Source organism: Amblyomma americanum, chromosome 1 (assembly GCF_052857255.1).
Source record: "Amblyomma americanum isolate KBUSLIRL-KWMA chromosome 1, ASM5285725v1, whole genome shotgun sequence".
NCBI lineage: Eukaryota > Metazoa > Arthropoda > Arachnida > Ixodida > Ixodidae > Amblyomma > Amblyomma americanum.
In genome coordinates, this window is record NC_135497.1 from 179,536,054 (window position 1) to 179,557,181 (window position 21,128).

General features: G+C 46.6%; 1 protein-coding gene across 1 annotated transcript; it reads left to right on the forward strand.

Moving 5' to 3' along the window:
* The first annotated feature begins 2,601 nt into the window (after positions 1–2,601).
* Positions 2,602–16,418, forward strand: LOC144093835 (tubulin beta-4 chain-like). Its single transcript, XM_077627559.1, has 7 exons — positions 2,602–2,760; positions 3,509–3,617; positions 5,024–5,134; positions 13,521–13,765; positions 13,918–14,117; positions 15,605–16,041; positions 16,192–16,418. The coding sequence occupies exons 1-7, from the start codon at positions 2,704–2,706 to the stop codon at positions 16,362–16,364; spliced, it is 1,332 nt and encodes a 443-aa protein (XP_077483685.1). The 5' UTR covers positions 2,602–2,703; the 3' UTR covers positions 16,365–16,418.
* Positions 16,419–21,128: the final 4,710 nt, after the last annotated feature.

The window sequence follows — 21,128 nt, forward strand, 5'->3', positions numbered from 1 at the left end:
TGATCCGGAGTTCCCGGGTTCGAACCCGACCGCGGCGGCTGCGTTTTTATGGAGGAAAAACGCTAAGGCGCCCGTGTGCTGTGCGATGTCAGTGCACGTTAAAGAACCCCAGGTGGTCAAGAGTATTCCGGAGCCCTCCACTACGGCACCTATTCATTTCTTCTTTCACTCCCTCCTTTATTCCTTCCCTTACGGCGCGGTTCAGGTGTCCAACGATATATGAGACAGATACTGCGCCATTTCCTTTCCCCCAAAAAAAACAATTATTATTATTATCCAGCGCAGATCGGGTTTGGGGTAGGTGTCGCATTTGTAAATATACAAGCGCAAAACGTAAGCCCATGTTACGGCAGAAGGGAAGACATTACGACAAATCCATTGCTCTCCTCACTGTAGTCGCGTCTCTTTTTGTGTACTCACTTCGTTTTTACAATGCGTGAGTATCGTTACAACAGATCCTGGTTGAACGAGCGTAATGGAAACGCCTGCTCGATGCTGCGGGCATCTTGGAAGCCTTAACGCGGGAAGCAACGCGCAAGCTGTGCAACATACTCTGAAAAGCTGTTAAAATTGTATGTACTGAATTTCGCGAGATAGGGGTCACAGTCATGCTGTCACAAAAAATCCTCAGCATATTTAATCCAGTTAATGAACAATTTCGAGCGTAAGGAGGCCCGTACCAAATCGCACTCAGCTTGCCACCGTTACAAATGCTGGTAAGGAATTGTCTGTTTTGCTGCTGGGGCCTGATGTTTAATTCACAGGAAGTGCTTTTAAACACCTGTTTTGATGCACAGCACGGAGAAGGCTCAAATGCAAGCATTTTTCTCTTAGTTTTGTACACTAGGTATGCGGATATCCATGGCTATTGAGGAAGGCTCTAATTTTGTTCCTCTTACGTTATGTTAAGGTCTGTTTACACAATGAACCCCATATCGGAGACGCCGCAGTGCCTTTGGCGGTCGTCTGTTGATACCAAGGTCGCCAGTTCGATTCCTGCCGCGGCGGCCATATTTCGATGGAGGCGTAATACAAAAATGCCCGTGTGCTGCAGCGACAAGTGGCGCATGTTAAAGATCCCCATTTGGGCTACATTATTCTGCAGCCCTCCACTGCAGTGTTCCTCATACCCCATGTGTCGGTTCGAGATGTTAAACTCGACAATTACAAAAAAGAAAATCTGGAGACCAGTTTTTGTGTCGCGAAACAGGCTTCGCGTGACGTTCTCCTTTCAGTTCGTTGAGTTCGCGCCTGGCCCGTATCTGGCCTGGCCCCGGTTGATGATGATGATGATAATGATGATGATTTTGGCCTCTGGTTGAATGGTACGTACCCACGGTGGGGGATTGGACAGGGTACATTGGCCCCGGTTATCTGCGCACCAGGGGTTCCAGCAGAAATTCCGATATCCTTTTTTCTTACGGCGGACCCCGGATCCTTGGCTGCCATGTTGGTGAACGTCGCACAGTGAAATTTGATGCGCATGTCTAATCCTGTTATCAGCACCTGTGGTGCTGGAGGTCGGAGCAAGCGGCTGTAAGTGGATTAGGCATACGCACGGCCAGTCGCCGTGCTACGTTCACCAACATCAGACAATTGTCCGCGGGCAGTGTGCATACCTAACGCACCGAAAGCAGAACGCCGCCCGGACCAAGGAACGGCAAGAGGCCCGTATTGTGAATCCACATTTACTAAAGAATTCCATGATCCATCAAAAGTATCGATTATTATACCTAGTAAAATCACTGCCCGGATGAACAATTTCTGCGCAAATTGTCTGTGTTAATAGCTTGCTGTTCACCATGCATATATTGGCACATAGCCACCCAATCTGAACCTGGCAACGTTTGGCAGAAGGTTAGGTGGGCGGATGAGATTAAGAGGTTTGCAGGCATAAGGTGGGCGCAGCTGGCAAAGGACAGGAATAATTGGAGAGCCATGGGAGAAGCCTTTGTCCTGCAGTGAGCGTAGTTTGGGCTGATGACGACGATGATGATAATGACCCACCCAAACCCCCAACCCAACCTCCCATACCCACACCCAACCCCTTCCTCCCAATGGGAAGCCACTGTTTCGAGAGCACAAACCAGGATGACCAGCGCAGACTGATCGACCAGGCAACCCCGATTGGAACAGATAATGAGGCCCTGGAGTCAGGTCTCTAACCTCTTGGGGCTACAGTCAGGCTGCTGCTGCTGCTGATGATGATGATAAAATAAAGTTTTCCAATCGGTCGGTAACATTCAAACTTTAGAACCGACCGCACGCGCACAAATCGAAAGGTTAGAAAACTGAAAAAATTATGCTGCAGAATGCACGTTGTTCTTTCGAGCGAAACCAATTTCGAGCACCGAGAAAAGAAAGTTGAAGAGGCCGAGTTTGCCCCTGCAGCCAGTTGAGAGAACCCCGTTGTGCCGGAAGCTTTGCGAAACGAAAAATAGTTCGCGTTGTACGGCGCATATCCTTTACACGGCATCCTGTACGTGAACTGAAGGCCTTATATATAAGCTCTCAAACGCATTTACCATGGCAGGAACAGGCTGCGGAACTACTTTATGCGCTATTTAGTCGACACGCGTACACATATGAACAGAGTTGAGGAAGAAGTGAGCGTTGATGCGGCGCAAGGCTACAAATACGTGGACCCTTGACCCGGGCAGGCAGTCGGCATCTTGACAGCTGAGTTTCGGAGTGGCATCGAACATGCGCGAGATAGTACACATCCAGACAGGCCAGTGTGGCAACCAGATTGGGGCGAAGGTAAGCCACCTCTACCACCTCGCGGGTTATTTCACGGCTCAGGGGATCGCGGTTGCCATTCTGTCCCAGTGCCGGTCCCGGCGCGTTTTACGTTGGTGATTACGTTGTGTCCTAAACGCCACGTACTAGAATCTCGTTTCAGGATACGGGCGAAAGCAATCGCCTGTAAAGCAGTCGCGGCTTTTACCAGACGTACTGCTTTCGTTCTAAGCTGTGGCCTCTTTGCGTTGGACAATGTTGAGCCCTAGCTAATGCTCATCGAATCTCTTGTTCATGACCACTCCTTTCGCTCTGACCTTTTAATTACTGCTCGCGCTTTGAGAGCGTTGAGATATTGTTGTTGTTTTATGGCATATAGCTCATACTTTATTCCCGGTTGTAAAAAATTCGAGACAATAGGTCTTGGCGGAGAGGTGACATGGAACAGTTTTATGGCAAATGACTGCCGCAAAGCGACGGGCGAGGATTCTTTGCCGGAATTTTTTTTCGCACGACCTAGTTTTCGCGTATGATGCAATTCAAAGGCCTCAAGTGATCTTAGGCCCTGCCGGGTTTCCGCCATCAGCAAGACACATGGCGGGTGAGAATCGATGGCGGTTGAAGATTTGACTACAAAAACCAGTTGACAAGTGGAACTGTAGCAGTTATGTTGCTTTCGCTGTGAATTACAGCCTCTAAATATGCTTTGACTGCCGCCACTGCACGATGTGACGCCACTCTGATTACTGAAATCTTTTCCCGTCTGCAGTTTTGGGAGGTGATTTCCGATGAGCATGGCATCGATCCAAGCGGGGCGTACCATGGCGATTCGGACCTCCAGTTGGAGCGCATCAATGTCTACTACAATGAGGCCTCCGGTACGCATCTGGCTGTATTGCGGTTGATAATTTCACTTTTAAGCTTCCCTGTCGAGTTGATCTTGCCTTGCGGCTGTTTCGCACTGCTAAGCATTACGGAAATTTTCCGGGCCGTTTGGCACATGACTTCAACGGAAACAGCAAACGAAAGACAAAACCGAACGCTGTGTCTATGGTTGTCCCTTATTCTCGGTCCTGCCTTAATAGCGGTGTTTGTGCTGTTAAGCTGACATCTGGCCTGTCAATGGAGCTTCTTCAACGGCAGGCCTTTGCTCTTCAAGCTTTAAATTCTACAACCGATCGCGCAAACCTAGTTAGGTCGAAGTGCAAGTCTAGTGACCTCTTCTGCTTGCGGCACGTTATGTTAGGCTATTGCAGCTTTTCAGGTTGCATTGCCCCATGTCCCGCAGGGATTAGCTTGAAGGTTCTTGACCAGAAGCTTTTTTCTCATAGGCAATGAATGTTCACAACGCGAATGAGTTTTTAATAATAATAATAATAATTGGTTTTGGGGGAAGGAAATGGCGCAGTGTCGGTCTCATATATCGGCGGACACTTGAACCGCGCCGCAAGGGAAGGGATAAAGGTGGGAGTAAAAGAAGAAAGGGAGAGAGAGGTGCCGTAGTGGAGGGCTCCGGAATAATTTCCACCACCTGGGGATCTTTAACGTGCACTGACATCGCACAGCACACGGGCGCTCCATAAAAACGCAGCCGTCGCGGTCGGGTTCGAACCCGGGTTCTGAATTCCCTCGTCAGGTTTGACGAAGACATAGTACGTCTCCCCTCTACTACGTTTCCTCTTGCTGCAGTGAGTTTGTAAGGAGTTTTTAACTCTATGTTTGCTAATACTGCCGCTGTGCTTCATTTGGAAGGGGCTCGATCATGACATCCATGATTCGGCGGACGCATTTCTATGGAGGCGAGATCATAAAGAGCCGTGTGTTCTGCGCTCTTATTGCGCGTAAAGTAACCCGAGGTGGTGCAAATTTATCCAGAGGCCGGCACTACTGCGTTGATGACAGCCCATGTACAGAATTCGGAATGTTAATCCCATATAGGACACTGTAATTTTAGTAATACGGAACAGAATCGAAACAGGAGTCGCAACAGGACGTTAATGTAGTGACATCATTTTGATCCATCTCAATTTATCTATCAACATTTCACCTTATGTTTTTCTGCTGAAAGATATTTAAATATTTTATTATTAAATATAACTGGATCTGCTGTTTAAAGGCCGGAGGGTGGCGCAAGGACCTAGTAGTGCCGCTTTTATTTGCTATGACGCCTACAGTTGGCGCGCTCCATTTTCATTTCTTTAACTGGCTTTGTTGTGACGCAGGTACTTGTAATAACTGCACGGTATCTTTGCTGCCGCTAAGTGATATTTGTTTTTTGTTTGAGGAGGTAAATACGTGCCTCGGGCCATCCTGGTTGACTTGGAGCCGGGAACCATGGACGCCGTCCGCTCGGGACAGTTTGGACAACTCTTCCGGCCGGATAACTTTGTGTTCGGTAAGGGGCTTCTCGGCTTAAAACCTACTACATAAACACTCCCACAAGAGCGCACAGTATAGACTAATCTTTAAAGCGCACAACTGGCTAAATTTGTACCCACATCTCTGTACGCACAGCGAATCCTCGCTCAGTATAATCCAGTCCGAGTGGCAGTCAGTTTAATAAAGCCACGCAATCAAGTAATTTGAGTTTGATCTATGAACATTCTCATCAGTTCCTTGCGAAACCTAGGCCGCCAAGATTGAGACGCAAGCTTGGTGGTTCATCAAGAATGTAGTGCGCCGTGAAAAGAGCATATTACGAGAGAGGGAACACATGGGCCATTTCGAAAATAAAATGAATTGGAATCGAGGATATACAAGGCAAAAGCTGTCGGCGTTCAATGTGTTCATTGACGTGGACACCGTTCTAGACGCTTAAGGAAGTGCGTAAACTGGCTCCCCGGGTCAGTGGACGCTTCACTCGCCCTTCGAGGTACGTGACGATGGTGAAGACATGTGGGCTGCATACATTAATAATAATTGGTTTTTGGGGAAAGGAAATGGCGCTGTATCTGTCTCATATATCGTTGGACACCTGAACCGCGCTGTAAGGGAAGGGATAAGGGTGGGAGTGAAGAAGAAAGGAAGAAAGAGGTGTCGTAGTGGAGGGCTCCGGAATAATTTCGACCACCTGGGAATCTTTAACGTGCTCTGAAATCGCACAGCCTACGGGCGCCTTAGCGTTTTGCCTCAGTAAAAACGCAGCCGCCACGGTCGGGTTCGAACCCGGGAACTCCGGAGCAGTAGCTGAGCGCCCTAACCACTGAGTCATCGCGGTGGGTCTCTGCATACATTAGCCCTGATAACTTCGTGGTAGACACGCGGCACTGCAGTAATAGGCCGCAGCGTTCATTGGGTGATCAACCTCTCGCGATCATCAACTGCAACCTGCCACAGAGGCAGGGTGAACGCGCTGCATATCCAAAGTGCGGAAGGCAATCAAATGGGGTTTGAAAGTGATGGCTTTACTGGCCGCAAACTTGCGATTTCGCCGTGGCGGTGCTCCGAGGAAGTACATAACGTCACAACGCGCGGCTCACCGCGCATATTTCTCTCGTTCTCGCTCCCTAGTCACTACTGAGCATGCGCCACTAGTAGCATCGAGCCACATGTGTCCGCCGCTGCGCAGCGCCACGCCTTTCCTCAAAATCCAACTTTCAATTTTCAGTTTTCTCTTTTTTCTTTCCCTCCCTCCTTTATCGCTTCCTTTACGGCTCGGTTCGGGTGTCCACCGAGATATGTGAGACGGTTACTGTGTCATTTCCTTTCCTCAAAAACCAAACAAAACTAGTCAGCCGACGGTGTTCATAGTTCATTGGCGTTGACAACTTTGAAAAGGCCGTTCATTTTCACGAAAGGAATGACGTAATAATAAATGTAATAATTGGTTTTTGGGGAAAGGAAATTGCGCAGTATCTGTCCCGTATATCGTTGGACACCTGAACCGAGTCGTAAGGGAAAGGATAAACGAGGGAGTGAAAGAAGAAAGAGGTGCCGTAGTGGAGGGCTCCGGAATAATTTCGACCACTTGGGGATCTTTCACGTGCACTGACATGGCACAAGACGCGGGCGCCTTAGCGTTTTTCCACCATAAAAATGCAGCCGCCGCTGTCGGGTTCGAACCCGGGAACTCCGGATCAGTAGCCGAGCGCCCTAACCACTGAGCCACCGCGGCGCAAAACCGGCTCCGTGGGTCAGTGGAGACCTAAATCTCGCATTCATGCACGTGGGTTCCCCACACTGGATAGGCAGCGTGCCCTCCCTGCCACCCTTGGAGGTGGCACGCAGTTAATGGTTGATCGCGAGATATTGATCAGCAAACGAACGCAGCGGCCTAGCTATTGCTGCAGTGCCGCATGTCAGCCACAACGCTGTCAGCGCTATTGCATTCAGGCCCCATCTCTCTCCCACCACTGCCACGTGCATCAAATCACGAATGAGGCGTCCGCATATCCAGGCAGCCAGTTATGCGCCCTTCCTTTGTACAACTCCATCGTCGTCTAGAACATCGTCAACGCCAAGAACACAGTGAACGCCGACACCTTTCGCTTTGTATACCCTAGATTAACTGAGCTAATCCACATTAATTTTTTCCAGTTGCATGCCAACGCCATGTTGCATGAAAGCGAAAGTGAGGTGTCCACTGACCCAGGGAGCCAGTTGTGCGCCTTTCCTTTCGTAAAAATGAACGGCCTCTACGTTGTCAACACCAATGCACCAAATGAGCGCCGGCGGCTCATTTTTTTTTTTAGGAAAGGAAATGGAGCAGCAACTGTCTCATATGTCTCGGTGGACACTAGATCGAATGGATAAAGGCGGGATGGAAACCAGAAAAAAGAAAACATGAAAATCGAATTTAAGGAAAGGTGTGGCGCGACGCAGCGGCGGAACACCTATTGCTCGGTGCAACTAGTGGCTCAAGCGCAGTAGTGACTAGACACGCTTACCCGAAATGGGCCGCTGGCTATAGCCTAGCGTAGCTCTCGCTACAAAAAATTCCATCCGCATTTGACACAACACCACATCACTCAGCAAAACGCATAGGTGGCGCATTACACAAGGAAGGAAGGCGGCCGTCTGCGGGGACAATCCGGCATAAAACAAAATATTACAGACAGATATAACACAGGATATGAGCACAACTGGCGGTTCTCCCTCCCCTGTGTTCATGTCATTTGTCATGATCCATAACAGCGCGACAGACGGGACAAAGAAGAGGAGACACAACACACAGCGCTGTGTGTTGTGTCTCCTCTTCTCTGTCCCGTCTGTCGCGCTGTTATGGATCATCGTCAGCACCAACTCGCCCAACAACTGGTATTGTCATTTGTCACCCGTTTTACATAGGGACTCGCTGGAGAGATTGTGTTCTGTAGCCTAGTACAATGCGAGTCATGACTTGTTGAATTGTTTGCAGACGTGAACATATATTTTCAACTTCTTTCACCCGTCGCATTATCGGGAACTTCCGCAAGCTGTTAACTTCAACTGTGTTGAGCGTTGTTTATCTCTCTTCTCGCTACCTCCACCACGCAGCATAGGTATTGTTTTTTCCGCCCAGGACATGGCTTTCTTTCATGCCCAGCTTTCTGGGACATCTACTACTTGTGCCATCTACCGGCAGTGGCGGCAACAGGGAGCGTAACTGAATGGGAAGGGGTACAAAAAAGTCGTAAAATGTGAACAAAATCACCTACAAAAATGCTTCGGGGATTTGTGTAATATACATTTAGCTGAGGAATGTGCCGAAGTTTCTGTCCTGTGCTATTAATACACGAGCTTCCCAGCGCGTTTGAATATTATACGATGCTGCCTACGGGAGGGGGCCAAAGTTTGGCATTTTTCCAGACTTTGAAACTGTATAGCACCGTAACACGGATAGATATCGAAAATGCTTCCCAGCTTTAGGTACCCAAATATATGGTGTTTAAAATGGTGTGCAACGATCTGGCATAGCTTTGATCGAGAAGCTTCCTGAGGCCTTTTAATTGAAACGTGATATTGCCTAAAATATGAAAGATGGCGCCCGGCACCGTGCTACGCTGCAGAAATGGTTCGGACTGCTGAAGTTGCGTCCATTTCGACGCTTACCTTTTTATCGGGTGACTTTTGCCTTGCAGACAAGAAAACATGTCAGAGCTCAAACCCAGTGTCTCGACCGGAACTTTAAATAAAGAAGGTTGTTACGATGACCATGCATTAACGCAGCTACATAAAATATTAGTGGCTGTTCATATATGCTTGTCGTGGAGAGACTTTGCAAATTGTCAGCCCTTTGCTATTATCTAAAAAGTTTATTGGGGCGTGTGATCATAATATATTAGGGTATAAGAGCTAGCTCGCCTGAATTTTAGCTATTCTTGTTACTTTTAAAGAGCGTAGCGGCATTCAAACGGCCGACATTAAAATGTATTCGCGGATATAAATGTTTAAGTTTATTCTTTTAATACTTATTTAAGAAAATTTGATACAGCTTTACTCAGAAACATTCTGAAGCTGTTCAGCTGTTGTCGGGCCGAACACAGAATTCGGAGTCTAGAAGCAAATAGCGTCTAGATAGACGTTCAGGTTGTTACTGTCACGTTCACCTGTAATGCTTTCAAATTAGTGACTCTAGCGTTGTCCGAATATGGTGACTCGAGTTTGCACTTAGAGTTCTAACCTGGGTTCAGAACCTTTTGTTTTGGTCAACTAATTTTAATAAATGTGCTCGTTTCTATAGAAAATATATTTGTATGAATGTATGAATGAAAAATTTCACGCATGATCACTATTCATACTTTTATTGCTGCAGCTATTGACGACTTTTTTTTGCTGTTCTTTCATTCCGACTTCTGTAATATGCATGCATGATGTATTGCCGGGATCCATCCTGTGTAACACAACTGAAAAAGTGAGGCTTCGCTTTTGAGGTACGAAACTTCGCTTTTAAAGATACCGCAAGATACCGCCAACTTTTTTTCATTTTTGCAAACAAATTGGTGAATTTAATTGTGTCCACTTGTGGGCTACGTAAAAGCGCTTTTACATGGACGTCATCAAGGAAGCATTTCATAACGGTATATATAAATGGTAAATATGGTGGCTGTCGCAGTTTGCGGCACTGCCAGCCGCTACGCTGCCAGTCGCTGCTACGCTGCTTCGTCGGCCGATTGTCATGATATCGCATTTAATTCTCCCGCACCTCCCAGAGTGACATCGCAAGGGGCCGCCAGGTGCAAGAGGGTTAACCACGGATTAACAGGGTTAGTCGCGATGTCATATCAATCGTCTGAAGCGACTGTCTTGACAGCCTCCTTTGAAGAGCGTTTGCATCTGTCCTTTGAGGCTGGGCTGTAATAATTTTAAGCAATAAATTTTTCTTTTTCACCAGTATAATAGATGAGTTGCGTTATCGCAAGCAGCATGCTTTTAAGATTCATCTTCTTCAAAATGCTATGAAAACGTGTAAAAAATTGACCGCCAATAGCAAGATCAAAGGATGTCAAGGGGTATAAATTAGAGGGGGAAGAAAAATAAAAAACAACTAAGTGTCCTGCCCACGCCAGTACAAATACTACATTGAGACTGTTAAAAGAATGAAAACTAGAAGTGCCCCCCGTTAGGACGGCCAATAAAAATCGAGAGAAACACCCCCACAAATACATTCAAAGAGAGAGAGAGGGGCGGGTGGGGGGGTGGCAAAGTCTTGCACAGGGTGCCGGGTGATGTGAGGCCGGCTCAGGACCCAGCCGCTATGCCCACATTTCAGCGTACGCGAAATGCAACAACGCTCCGGCTGTTTACCCCCGGGGGGTCGAATTAGTTCGAAGCGCTCCAGTGCGCTGTCCCTCATAGCCTGTAATGGAACTAATTTGTATAATTTCATTGTAGCTTTTCCCAGTTCCCAGGTTACTCTGCCTGCAGCAGCTTTGATTTCTGTGGTCAGGTGAAAAACTAATTATACTGCACTGAACAATACTATCGCTTACTTTGGAAGCAGCAGCGTTTGGTAAATCAAACCAAATACAATTGTAATAGAGAGGTAGAGCGCAACAAAAATAACCAGACGCTAAAAAGGAATGTATACCAATAATATAAGTCACGAATTGTATTCTATGTTACAAAGTTAATGAGAATATCAAATAGGCGGGGATGTCATTATAGCAGGCGGGGATGTCATTATAGCACGTAGCGGAAAGCACAATGTCAGCAAATTACCATGAATGAAGGGGAAGCCTTCATAACGATAACACTCATGGGAAGTGATCTGTTACGTTTACAGTAATATTCGAAGCACTGGAGATTATATTTCTTTTCTCCTTTGCACCTTGGGGAGGAAATCGAGCAAATGTAATAGGTCTATTTTCATGGCGTCGCTGTCAATAAACTTGCACTTGTCACACTATCTGATAGCTGGTGCGGAAGGGTTATAACTTCCCCGCAAAAAGGCAAGGACAAGGGCTATAGTGCCGACATAAAATATTTTATTATACACTTTTTATACAACATTTGGAAACAGAATGTGTACAGTCAGAATCACATAGCGTGATTACCTTGTGTTCATGTTACATGTACAACCAGAACGATGCACTCCAAACGTAACGAATATGAATATAACTAAACACACTTCACAGCAACATGGCATACAAAAGAAGCAACACTTTGCGAAAAGAATAAAGAACAAGGCAAACTTTTAATCGGTTGCCAAACAAAATGAGTCAGCAAAGAAGGACATACAAATGAACATAAACGATGGCATTGAATGTGCGTAGTACTGCTGTCGTCACTTTTCTCGAGCCTGTTTGTGCGCATTGTGCACTTGATGCCAGTATCATATGATCTACGCCCGATACGACCAATCAGTTTTCTTAAATTCGCTGCAAAATTTTTTCCTGCTGCCCCGCAGAACTTAAAGGCGTGTGTGCATGTTCATTTTCAAAGCACACCCCCCCAAGTACTTTTTCTAGCTGTACTGATTGCGTTATAAATCTGTTATCCATGGTTTGTTTACATAAAAGAATTTTTTTACGCAAAAGACAAGCCAAAAGATCAGTTTAAAAGTGACAACGGGAATACTTACAAAACACACATATCACATTTATATTACACCAAAAAATTGCTCAGGGCATATATGGCAGGTAAACAGTCACATAATACAAATACACTATTTTTAGTACACACCGAACACTCCTTTAGAAGCAGGTTACATAAGGCATCAGGAACATTACTCTTCATCTTCAAGCAGTGATGCACTTTCTAAGCTAGAGGTACAACACAGCACTATAAATACAGGAGGAAACACGCAAAACTAAAAGGCACATCTCACCACATAACAGTTACCTCCTCCTATGACTACAATTATTGCTTTTCTCTTTCTTTCCTTACAAGGTTGCGAAGTTTTTCTATTGATTTGACTTTCGTCGACATTCCCATAGCCCGAAGCTCCGTGCGCAATTCTCCTTCATTCATGTCGTCCACATTTTGTAGACAGTTTCCTTCGCTCACTTTTTCATCTGCACAGCGTAGCCTCTTCGCCCGTGTCTCTTGAATACGTCCCTCAAACCAGTACTCTTGGTCCCGCTTTTTATATGCACGGCTTAGTCTGATATTCTCACTCACTTCAAGCCTTTTCGCCAGCTTGAGAGCGTCAGCGGCTGCATTCCACATGTTAGACTTCCCATGGTGTAGATGCTCTAGGACGTCGTTTTTTCCTCTAACCCTTGGCTTGAAATTCAACCAAGGCAATTGAACCTTTCGTGCTTTGCGGAAGCGTGGTGCGCCAGAATATGAATGTACGGCGTAACTCTATCGCCACCATAGCCTTTGCAACCTTGGGCCCCTAATTCTAAGAACGTGTGAAATAATTCTGAGATTTCTCTTTCTATGCAGCGACCTTCAATATCATTTTCCAGGTGGTACAAAATTTTCCGCATAAGCTTCCAAAGGAGCAAAGTTTTTTCCTCTGTTTGAGGGTGCAACTTCCCGGCCAGTTTTTCAGGCAAAGCTTTCAGCAGGCGCTCACAATCGCCCCCCAATACCGACGTGAATGTTTTTCCCTTGTTTCCTTCATTGGTTTCCCAGACGTGAAATTTAATCCCACAGTTATTTATGGCATCAACGATGTCCTGAACGTGTATGGTCATACAACGTGGGTTGCGGACTTTTTCACGGTAATCTGTCTTCTGCTTCTGAAAGCAATCCATCTACAAGGCAGTTAACTATTCTTAACTTCATGTGCAATACATCAGGAATTACTAAATTAGAGCCGAAGTTAAACAATGGCACGTTTTTCATCCCGTTCGCCTCTGCGCAGCAATCAGCTTTCATGTTCTCGAGAGTGCGGATCAAAGGAGGCTCATTAAAGCTCCTGTTACTTGTCAGAACTGAGCACCTTGTCTGTGGGTTTGCTCGACAAAATGGACAAGGATAGTGTGATGCAGCAGACTGCAGACCCTGAACAACAAGCAAAAATTTCAAATCTGACCCTAGACAGATGCGAATCGGAATCTCGTGGTCCAATACAGATATGCTACTCCTTCGTGCGACAACATTAATTTCTTTTATCAAATCCCGAAAAGCATCTCTTATTTCAAAATAACCTTCCGGGATCTCCGCCAAACCGAGAAGGCGATGAAGGTTATGGCTTTGTAGGTGCCGCGTTTTGCAGATGATGACGAATGATAATGTTGTCCAGGTCGTGCGTCTACTCACAACGCAGCCATCACCCTCTATGTTTACAAAGAGTGCCTCGGTGGAGATCTCTGTCTCTGAGTGGCTTGCCTTTATTGCCTATTCCAGTACTGATTTTCTTCAGGATACAGTTTGTGCAAGTATACGCCTTTCACAACCCGCCCCTTCAGGTCAGAATGGCGCTGGCAACAATTGGGCCAAGGGCCACTACACCGAGGGTGCTGAACTAGTGGACTCGGTGCTCGACGTTGTGCGCAAGGAAGCGGAATCCTGTGACTGCCTGCAGGGATTCCAGCTGACCCACTCCCTGGGCGGTGGTACTGGATCTGGCATGGGCACACTGCTCATCTCGAAGATCCGTGAAGAGTACCCCGATCGCATCATGAACACCTACAGTGTAGTGCCCTCTCCAAAGGTGTGTGACATTATCTGCAGGACCCAATTTCAGCATCTTTGAAACAAATCAAACATGACATTTTGGCCTTGCTTTATAAGGCGTCTTCCTTGAATTTTGATGATTAGTCGTTATGCACAAAGTTCTCATTCTCTTCCTGCGGCTACCTCTAGGTTTCGGACACTGTCGTCGAGCCCTACAATGCTACTTTGTCAGTGCATCAGCTTGTGGAAAACACCGACGAGACCTACTGCATCGACAACGAAGCACTCTACGACATCTGCTTCCGGACGCTTAAGCTCACGACTCCCACCTACGGAGACCTTAACCACTTGGTTTCTGCAACGATGTCGGGTGTGACCACATGCCTGAGGTAAGTATTTCGCAGCTTCGTTCAAGGGGTAACTTAAGCGCCTCATGCATGTTCATAAAGAGCCCAAAGAGGTCGACAGCATCCGCCGAATTGCTAGTTCCGACGGTAGTGATCGGTTCATTATGGAACAAGCACTGCAAAGACTGCGGTCGCTAAGGTCTTTTACAAAATATTTAGAGTAATACACTACAGCTAATCTCCATGTATAAAGTGCATGTGGTGGCGATATTTTCAGAAAACACAATGACGAGCAAGAAAGCAAATAAAAGCACCCTCACCATCCGCATAAAAACTAACAAACACCGCAACTGCTATAGCCAGCCAAGCAGCTGCTCAAGGAAGCTTTGAAAAGCACTTCAAGGAAAGTGAATTTGGCAACGGCAGCAATAACGAGAAGGCGGCTGTCGTCGGGAATAATGGAGTGGCGCCTAATCTATGGCATGCGATTGCACACATTGGGAATAAAATGTCCGTGTTTAACCACTGTACCTCAGAAACTCATGAGGCGAAAAGGTAAATTAAGGCCTCGCGCTGTAAATGATTAAAAACTACTCTGTTCACAAAGCAAACATCTCAAATCTCTTGGAAATAATTTAGGTGTGTGTCAGTGGAGAATGCTTATTGAACTGTTTCTCATTTATAAAGCGCACATTTATCTCGTTCAGCTCCTTAATCCTAGAGTACAGGACCTTTATATAAAGCCTCACGTACAGTGAAATCATTTATCCCCGTTTTCTCTTCGGGAAAAGGGAATACAAATTCCCACGTTTTGGTATGGAATTTTTTCTTCGATAAATAGTGGCACTTTCTGAGGAAGTTGGGAGCCACATTAGCCTACTGAGCAGTCAGTATGGAATACTGGTTGCCATTGTTGGGGGATGGTGTTTTAGGGCCTGCAGAACGATCACATAATTTTAAAGTGCCACGACAACCGGCAGACCGGTGAAGTTAATACCCATCGATGTTTTCCTAATGTAGTAATTTGTATAACCTTTGAAGCTGGATACGAAGCAGTGACCATGTGAAGAATCCATTTTTATTTTTTTGTGATTTTGCCAATGAATCGAAACAGCAACAGAAGAAATCTTGTTATCTGACTGGGGCTGGTTTGCTTCTCCGCCGTTGTAATTTGGCTGAGGCAAATAAGAGGCATGCAGTTTCAATGTTCTCTAGAACAGACTGGCAAAGTGTAAACTATGTCACTTCTGAAATTTCCATGAGTTCGTTCTTTCATTGGGCTTCGTTGTCTGCACTGGCGTGAAGAGAACTGAATTTCAAATTTGATGACCCGATATTCAAAAGCTTTGAATGAACAGCGGCAACAATCGCGACATTCTACAAGATGCCTCCACTGACCATTGTAGCTGCTCCATAATCTTACCACAATCTTGTTCTGACTGCTCCCAAACAAGAGCGCCCAACATAAATTCTCTCTCCCCTTGTGAATTAAGCGGGCTTCTAATCAAGCACCGTCCCATTCCTCACAGATTTCCTGGGCAGCTGAATGCTGATCTTCGCAAGCTGGCCGTTAACATGGTGCCCTTCCCTCGCCTCCACTTCTTCATGACTGGCTTTGCTCCACTCACGTCCCGCGGCTGCCAGCAGTACCGGGCTCTGACTGTGCCGGAGCTGACGCAACAGATGTTCGATGCCAAAAACATGATGGCTGCTTGCGACCCCCGCCACGGTCGTTACCTGACAGTTGCTGCAGTCTTCAGAGGCCGAATGAGCATGCGGGAAGTCGATGACCAGATGCTCAACATCCAGAACAAGCAGTCGAGTCACTTCGTTGAATGGATCCCGGACAATGTAAAGACAGCTGTCTGTGACATACCGCCTCGAGGTCTGAAGATGTCGGCTACTTTCATTGGGAACAGCACAGCCATTCAAGAGCTTTTCAGGCGGATCTCCGAGCAGTTTACAGGTGACCATCGTGTTTGATTTGAAAGTGCTTCTTAAAAGCACATGCTTTCGTTGTAGGGACCCATTGCTGTCGATTTTCTGGAACAGCGCGTTTTCGGGGACAGTTCTAGGAGTGTGACCCCGCCTGCTTGATATATTATTATTTTTTCAGCTATGTTCCGCCGCAAGGCCTTTCTGCACTGGTACACCGGAGAGGGCATGGACGAGTTGGAGTTCACCGAGGCAGAGTCCAACTTGAACGAACTGGTGTCAGAATACCAACAGTACCAGGAGGCCCCAGATGAGGACGAGGGGGAATTCGAGGAGACCCAGGCAGAGGCCTAGTTTGTGTGCAGTGCCTTTTTTTTGGTTTACAATAAAGTGTTTGTTTGTCATGGATCCTTCTTTTTGAGCCAGGTGCTTGTGCACTTTAGTTATGTCGTAGGCCCGGACTGCGTCACAAGGATGGTCACGCAGAGCAGCTAAGCCTTACTGTATTGCAATGTGCGCACATCTGTAAATAGCCGTGTGACTTGCGTTTTCGGCATTTTGACGAAACTCTGAAATCTGTTAAAATCTTCTCATCGAACCACTTTTAGAGCGAGCGCAAGGTGATCTTAAGGAAAACAAGTTTTGATGAGCTATTATTGTTCTCGGATACTTCCTGTCTGATGATGTGGCAAATTCTCTGTGCTGTCGAAACAGATATGAGACGAGCCGGTTTGTAGAACATCGCTACGGAGAATACATTTTGCTTATTCTCAGTGTTACTTGACTGAGGTTTTTGGCGTATTATCTAGCCGTCATCTTTTGTCTCTCATTTTTACGATCTTGAACAAAAATTTCAGTGACGGGATCTTCGTCAATACTAGGACGATCGAATCCCTTTCCTTGAGAGGCTCTTCTAATTGGAAGGAAAACACGTTGAGAAGACGCCGACAGGACATCAAGTGGCATTTGAGGCTGCTTGACCAATTGTTCAGCAATAGTCCAGCTCCTCGGGGCTGCTGAACCTGTAGCGATCGAACCACAAGGCCCATATCTCGTCCTTCTGTGAGCGGCATAGCCCTAACCCGGGACGCTGCGCAGAAAGGTTCGTCGTCAAAGGCTTTGGCGATTCGCCACTGTGAGGAGCCCTCAACCCTTAACACTCAACGAACATTGTCCGTGTTGAATTCTGCGCTATTGATTCAGAATCCCTTAGCGTGGTGTCCACAGAAACGGAGGGTAGGTGCTTTGGAAGCCACGCGAGATTTCGTGATCTGAAAGCCCTATGGTTGGAGGCGGGAGCGAATTTTCCGGCTAGGGCCTGGGGTAAACAGCTTTTTGTCTCTATAGCAGTTTAGCGTCAGCATCACCAGCTCTTAATGCGATAGCGGTAAAGGCCCCGTTCACCCGAAAATCCAGTACCGATGTTCGTGTTTTCGGTGTTGCGAGTGAAAAATCGCAAGCTCTTGATTGCCCAGGTAGAATGCCCAGGTATTTTTGGATGCAAAGTAGAGAACGACCGTCTGCATATATGGTAATTAACCGATTGCATTACCGCGTTATACCCTTAGGGCGGAGCTTAAGTGATCATTCCAAGTTTTGCATGGCAGGTAGGAAAGCGCTTCCTGATGTCCCCGAGGGGCTCAAGTATGTCTCCGTAGTACGTTTTCATTACAGGATAGGTTCCCATTTCGTCGACTACCGCTTGGTTTTATGACCGCGAGCTGTGGCGTTCGTGATTTGATTCCCGGTGTGTAGAGCCCATGTCATGGTAAGTGGTTCTCAGCTGGTACCCCCATGGCGGAATATTTGGGAAGCCTTCTCGATGGGGCTACCGCTGGTGTAATTACGACTGATTGTCTGCGAGTCGAGGTTACTGTCAAGGATCTGTGCCATCTGTTGCCGTCGGCGACTGCGAGGATTTTCGTGGTCAAATAGCATCCAGGTCGCGGCAGTGTAACGCGAAATTCGGCGACAACTCGTGCACTACTGGAGTGGAACTCGTTGCATTTTTATCGCCTTACCGTAATATCCGGTATACAGTCCGCACGCAGTGTATAGTCCGCAACACACAATTTTGGCTGCATATGGATTGTAAAACTTTTATTTCCAACAGTTTGAGAGGCTTTAGGCCCCTCGCCTAAACGACAGCCAGAATGTCCTGGCTTGTGGCGGCGTCTTCGGCCAGTTGTACGACCTTTGTCTGAATCATCAGATCGGTGCTGAATAGGAGAGGCTCCCATTGGTCAAGCGACAGAATTTTTTCCCTCCAGGGGGGCAAAAGGGCATTTCCAATATATATGGTTGAGATCCGCGTTGTGGTGACATAGCTTGCACACATTTGAATAGTGTGACGAATAATAAAGACTACACATACCTGGGTTCTGGAACGTATGAGTCTGGAGAAGGCTGATGAGAAAAAAAAATACTAGACTTTCCGCACTCGTTACATACACTATCAGAATCAGGCGTGCGAACAGCACATAAAATTATATTTGGCGCAGTTCAAGTATCACAAAACGTGGCAATAGAGTAAGCTTCGCGAACTTTGTGCCACATTCAGCGATGCTGAAAAGGAAAAAATGCTGTGCAGTGCATATATACAGATGGTCCGCAAAGCGCAAAATATAAATTTTTTAGCATGTATAACTCGCAGACTGTATACCAGAAACAATAGTATATGTTACAGAATTTCTGCCCCTCCCCCTAAAAGAGCCGCTTGCTATATATATATATATATATATATATATATATATATATATATATATATATATATATATATATATATCAAATTCTTTCTCAGCATACAGGAAATGCTAGGCATCTCATGGGGCAAGGAAATATGCTACAGATTAGAAATTACGACCTACACTGCGCTCATCATCCTCGTCCGTAGAGTTTTCCTCGTTCCATTTACTTACAAGCACAAGGCACTCCGAGCGTATGCAAATTCTAAAGCTTCATTTGGGTAAGCACAACGAATGAATGAGTCAAATAACATTTATTTACTTACATTCAACCGCATAAACGAACAGTTCGATCAGTGTTTATATTTTTTAACGGCAAGCTCATGATTCACCCAAAGATGAGGAAGACGAGGTTTGCGACGTTCCGCGATGTGTTCATCTCTAAAAACTCAAATTTCCTTTAAATAATATAAGGCACACTTTTTACGCACTTCTTGGCCTTCGCCGGATTCTGAGCTGATCCCTCTTTATGGGAGTTAGTCATTAACCTTGCGAGACCAACGACAACCAAACACGGTTGACTACAAATCACCTACTCCTTCAGTGCAGGTGCCCGCCGCGGTGGCTCAGTGGTTAGGGCGCTCGACTACTGATCCGGAGTTCCCGGGTTCGAACCCGACCGCGGCGGCTGCGTTTTTATGGAGGAAAAACGCTAAGGCGCCCGTGTGCTGTGCGATGTCAGTGCACGTTAAAGAACCCCAGGTGGTCGAGATTATTCCGGAGCCCTCCACTACGGCACCTATTCATTTCTTCTTTCACTCCCTCCTTTATTCCTTCCCTTACGGCGCGGTTCAGGTGTCCAACGATATATGAGACAGATACTGCGCCATTTCCTTTCCCCAAAAAAAACAATTATTATTATTATTCAGCGCAGATCGGGTTTGGGGTAGGTGTCGCATTTGTAAATATACAAGCGCAAAACGTAAGCCCATGTTACGGCAGAAGGGAAGACATTACGACAAATCCAGTGCTCTCCTCACTGTAGTCGCGTCTCTTTTTGTGTACTCACTTCGTTTTTACAATGCGTGAGTATCGTTACAACAGATCCTGGTTGAACGAGCGTAATGGAAACGCCTGCTCGATGCTGCGGGCATCTTGGAAGCCTTAACGCGGGAAGCAACGCGCAAGCTGTGCAACATACTCTGAAAAGCTGTTAAAATTGTATGTACTGAATTTCGCGAGATAGGGGTCACAGTCATGCTGTCACAAAAAATCCTCAGCATATTTAATCCAGTTAATGAACAATTTCGAGCGTAAGGAGGCCCGTACCAAATCGCACTCAGCTTGCCACCGTTACAAATGCTGGTAAGGAATTGTCTGTTTTGCTGCTGGGGCCTGATGTTTAATTCACAGGAAGTGTTTTTAAACACCTGTTTTGATGCACAGCACGGAGAAGGCTCAAATGCAAGCATTTTTCTCTTAGTTTTGTACACTAGGTATGCGGATATCCATGGCTATTGAGGAAGGCTCTAATTTTGTTCCTCTTACGTTATGTTAAGGTCTGTTTACACAATGAACCCCATATCGGAGACGCCGCAGTGCCTTTGGCGGTCGTCTGTTGATACCAAGGTCGCCAGTTCGATTCCTGCCGCGGCGGCCATATTTCGATGGAGGCGTAATACAAAAATGCCCGTGTGCTGCAGCGACAAGTGGCGCATGTTAAAGATCCCCATTTGGGCTACATTATTCTGCAGCCCTCCACTGCAGTGTTCCTCATACCCCATGTGTCGGTTCGAGATGTTAAACTCGACAATTACAAAAAAGAAAATCTGGAGACCAGTTTTTGTGTCGCGAAACAGGCTTCGCGTGACGTTCTCCTTTCAGTTCGTTGAGTTCGCGCCTGGCCCGTATCTGGCCTGGCCCCGGTTGATGATGATGATGATGATAATGATGATGATTTTGGCCTCTGGTTGAATGGTACGTACCCACGGTGGGGGATTGGACAGGGTACATTGGCCCCGGTTATCTGCGCACCAGGGGTTCCAGCAGAAATTCCGATATCCTTTTTTCTGACGGCGGACCCCGGATCCTTGGCTGCCATGTTGGTGAACGTCGCACAGTGAAATTTGATGCGCATGTCTAATCCTGTTATCAGCACCTGTGGTGCTGGAGGTCGGAGCAAGCGGCTGTAAGTGGATTAGGCATACGCACGGCCAGTCGCCGTGCTACGTTCACCAACATCAGACAATTGTCCGCGGGCAGTGTGCATACCTAACGCACCGAAAGCAGAACGCCGCCCGGACCAAGGAACGGCAAGAGGCCCGTATTGTGAATCCACATTTACTAAAGAATTCCATGATCCATCAAAAGTATCGATTATTATACCTAGTAAAATCACTGCCCGGATGAACAATTTCTGCGCAAATTGTCTGTG

What these genes read in the sequence shown, in the direction of transcription:
- LOC144093835 (XM_077627559.1), top strand. Translation starts at nt 2,704, where the DNA reads ATGCGCGAGATAGTACACATCCAGACAGGCCAGTGTGGCAACCAGATT. An exon ending in GCAACCAGATTGGGGCGAAG is followed by an intron (nt 2,761 to 3,508) that starts GTAAGCCACCTC and finishes TCCCGTCTGCAG; the next exon opens with TTTTGGGAGGTGATTTCCGA. An exon ending in GCCGGATAACTTTGTGTTCG is followed by an intron (nt 5,135 to 13,520) that starts GTAAGGGGCTTC and finishes CCGCCCCTTCAG; the next exon opens with GTCAGAATGGCGCTGGCAAC.